At 35.6% G+C, this 3,617-nt stretch overlaps 1 protein-coding gene across 1 annotated transcript; it reads left to right on the forward strand.

Annotated features, from left to right (window-relative positions):
* The first annotated feature begins 1,899 nt into the window (after positions 1 to 1,899).
* On the forward strand, positions 1,900 to 3,407 carry LOC149253561 (endochitinase 4-like). Its single transcript, XM_089456856.1, has 3 exons — positions 1,900 to 2,354; positions 2,728 to 2,842; positions 2,924 to 3,407. The coding sequence occupies exons 1-3, from the start codon at positions 1,937 to 1,939 to the stop codon at positions 3,216 to 3,218; spliced, it is 828 nt and encodes a 275-aa protein (XP_089312982.1). The 5' UTR covers positions 1,900 to 1,936; the 3' UTR covers positions 3,219 to 3,407.
* The last annotated feature ends 210 nt before the right edge of the window (positions 3,408 to 3,617 follow it).

The following is a 3,617-nucleotide window of genomic DNA, read 5'->3' on the forward strand; positions in this document are numbered from 1 at the left end:
TGAGATAAAATCCCTCACATCATGCAACTACCAAAATCACCACCATACATCCCAAAATGACCATACACAACCATACAAATTTGAGATAAAATACCTCACATCATGCAACTACCAAAATCACCACCATACATCCCAAAATGACCACCATACATCCGGGAGAACAAATCATTGATGTGATGCAAATAGCAAAATGCTCACCCATGGCAGTGATATGAAAGGAATAACAAGCCCCCCTAAAATAATTGAAGATGTGCTGAATAATGAATTAAATCTTCTCTCAATTAAGGATAATCTTGAATACCTTCATCATAAATTTATTTTATGATAACCTTCTCTACTTCCATTAATAAGTTCTCTATTGAGTTGTTGGATAAAAAAGAAAATAATTCAACTAATTGTTGGTATGATAAAGAGTATAATATTACTAGAAAATTAGTTAAGGATGGGTAAAAAGCCTTAAATTTAAATAAATAAATGAATAAATCTGCTATATAAATATACAGCAAGGAAATCTTTTACAAGTCTCTAAGCTAGATCCCGTGAAATTGAGGAAGAAAAATTTATCTTGTAAAACTAAATGAAATAATATGATCCATTTTAGAGACCATAATTCTTGCCTTGAACGACTTTATGAAACACCTAATGTCAATGAAAACATTTAGACCTCTTTCTACGAAGGAAGTTTTTTTTTTTTGGTTAAGTGACCCACTAAAAGGAAAGCTAATGACATAAAAGACTACCAAGAAGAAATATTAAATTTTAGAAGACCTATACTCATTAATTACATGCAAAAGCTCTTCAATTTAAGTATCAAATTAGGTTTCCGTAAACCTTGAACTCAAAGCCTCATTATTACTATTTTTAAAAACAACAATCCCTCTAATTATGGAACCATTATCCTTATTTTAGCTAAATTGTATGAACTTATTCAAGAAAAAAGACCATTGATTAACTAGAAATTCATGGAAAAATAGCTAAATGGAAAACCATATTTAAAAGTTATTATTCAACTATGAACCCGGTATATGACAATGATTCAAATGCATTTCACTCTATTATTTACACCAACTTGCACTATTTATATGGTTCAATTTTCTTATAATGTGAGTTTCTCAAATATCGCTGACCACGAGACGCTTGCATTTTGGAAGAACATTTTCAACTTTTTGTCCACCATGTAGAAAATAGATTTTACAAACGGTAACATTTCTTCGTGCAATTTCAGATAATACTCCACTTGACACTCGTGAAAATAACTCTTAGATTCACAAGAAAAAAAATAAAATACAAATGATTTCACTTTCTTAATTTTGATGGGGCAGTAAGTTGTTCAAGATTAAAGAAACTTGCTTCATGGCTGTTTTACCAATGCGGCCTTATCTCCACGGCATTCACCTTAGCCCGTGATTGTCACCACCCGCAGGATTGGTAACACGAGTGGACGGCGGCGCACGAGAAAGTAAAATTTGTTGGGCGAAGCAGTCCTACCATGTATTGACCTCTCGTAATTTTTAATTAAATTAAAGTTTAATCTTTCGACGCTATTTATTATTATTTAATTTTATTATTATTTAATTTTAAGTTTATGGTTGGTGTATGAGATTTTTTTGTTAGTAAGATAAGCGATTTATCTTTATTCGGAGACTATATTGGTGTATAAAATATTTTATTTATAAAACAAAGAATTTATTTCTAATTAGTAATTTGATTACTAAATTTAAAAAACATACCTACTTTATCTCTTTGATTTAAACCTGTAACATTTTAGAAGAAAATACTTGCTCTAACGATTAAACCCACTCAAATTGTATACCCAAACTTAAATGGCAGACTGGGTTGGGTTTTTGTATAAATACACCAGGCACCCCCTTCAGTTTATTGAATCAACAAATCAAAATAATCTCTCTGGGTGGCGAGGACTAAGGAATTATTGGCAATGGGGAATAATAGAGGTAACCCAGTATTGGCGCTGGTGCTAGTCCTGCTACTGGTGGGTGTCAGTGTTAATGCTCAAAACTGTGGCTGTGCCAGCGGACTGTGTTGCAGCAAGTATGGATACTGCGGGACGACCTCCGATTACTGCGGCGATGGCTGCCAGAGCGGCCCCTGTACAAGCTCAGGTGGAGGATCTCCTAGTACCGGAGATGGAAACGTGGGCACCATAATTTCCCAGAGTTTCTTCGATGGCCTTGCGGGCGGAGCTGCCAGCTCCTGCGAGGGCAAAGGATTCTACACTTACGACGCTTTCATTGCAGCTGCCAATGCATATTCTGGATTTGGCACCACCGGTTCCAGCGACGACCAGAAGAGAGAGCTCGCTGCCTTCTTCGCTAATGTGATGCACGAAACTGGAGGTATATTTCTGCTCTGTCACAATCATTTACCTTATAATTTTTTTTTTTTTCATGAGAAAATAAATATATTCCATATTTTAAAATTAAAATATACAGTATTCGATCTTACCCCATATTCTCAGATTATCATTTCTCCATAAGTGATTTTGTTGTCATTTATCCTAATTAATTTTGAATATCTGGATAATTATTGATATTGCAACACATTTCATAACTGATCACACGACATAGAATACTAATTAATATTCCTCTGGTTACAACGCATTTCATAACTAACCAGATGGAATTCAACGCTGTCATTGACCTTCCAATGGATCTATAATTTGGTTTCAATTTTTTCAATGTCAATTGATTAATCTTTGTGTCATGTCAGGGATGTGCTACATCAATGAGAGAAACCCTCCAATGAACTACTGTATGATTACAGCCACGTGGAAGTGTGCGAGTGGTAAGAGCTACTATGGACGTGGCCCTCTCCAGTTGAGCTGGTATGTATGTGAAAACTCTACACCCACTAATCACATCTCATCTCCTGTAAAAGATTGAGACTAACAATTAGATTGTTACAGGAATTACAACTATGGAGCCGCTGGGCAGAGCATTGGGTTCGACGGGGTGAACAACCCAGAGAAGGTGGCACAAGATCCCACCATCTCGTTCAACACGGCCGTGTGGTTCTGGATGGACAACAGCAAATGCCACACCGCCATAACGTCAGGGCAGGGCTTCGGTGGCACAATCAAAGCCATCAACGGCCAGGAATGCAACGGCGGAAACAGTGGTGAAGTGAAGAGCAGAGTGAAGTACTACAAGAATATCTGTAAACAGTTGGGTGTCGATCCCGGAGCCAATGTCTCGTGTTAAATCTATAATTTTTTCTTGCCCATAAATACCTATATGAATAACATAGTGATAAAGTGCTTTGTTAAAGCATTACATGTGTAACCGTAAATAAAAATTGCGCTGCACCTCTTCCGATGCAGCGTGAATGTATAATCTCTCAAAATATCATCTCCGTCTTCATATTACTCATGAAATCTATTTAAAGTAAACTGTTTCAATTTTATCATTTATTTTCTATAATTTGGATTCTGATATGACTTTTTGCTTCGAACTTTGAAATTTTGGATGAGAGTCCTCCCAATAATAAATCGATTTTAAATGTAACTGGTTATATTGTTTTTTACTAAGCTGTCTTTCGTTTGAATTTTTCAAAAGCCCGGCACTTTACTATTCAAAGAAGAGAAACATCTACTATATCAA

Source organism: Pinus tabuliformis, chromosome 7 (assembly GCF_031772625.1).
Source record: "Pinus tabuliformis cultivar Carrire ecotype Pingquan chromosome 7, CPIR1, whole genome shotgun sequence".
In the NCBI taxonomy this organism is placed as follows: Eukaryota; Viridiplantae; Streptophyta; class Pinopsida; order Pinales; family Pinaceae; genus Pinus; species Pinus tabuliformis.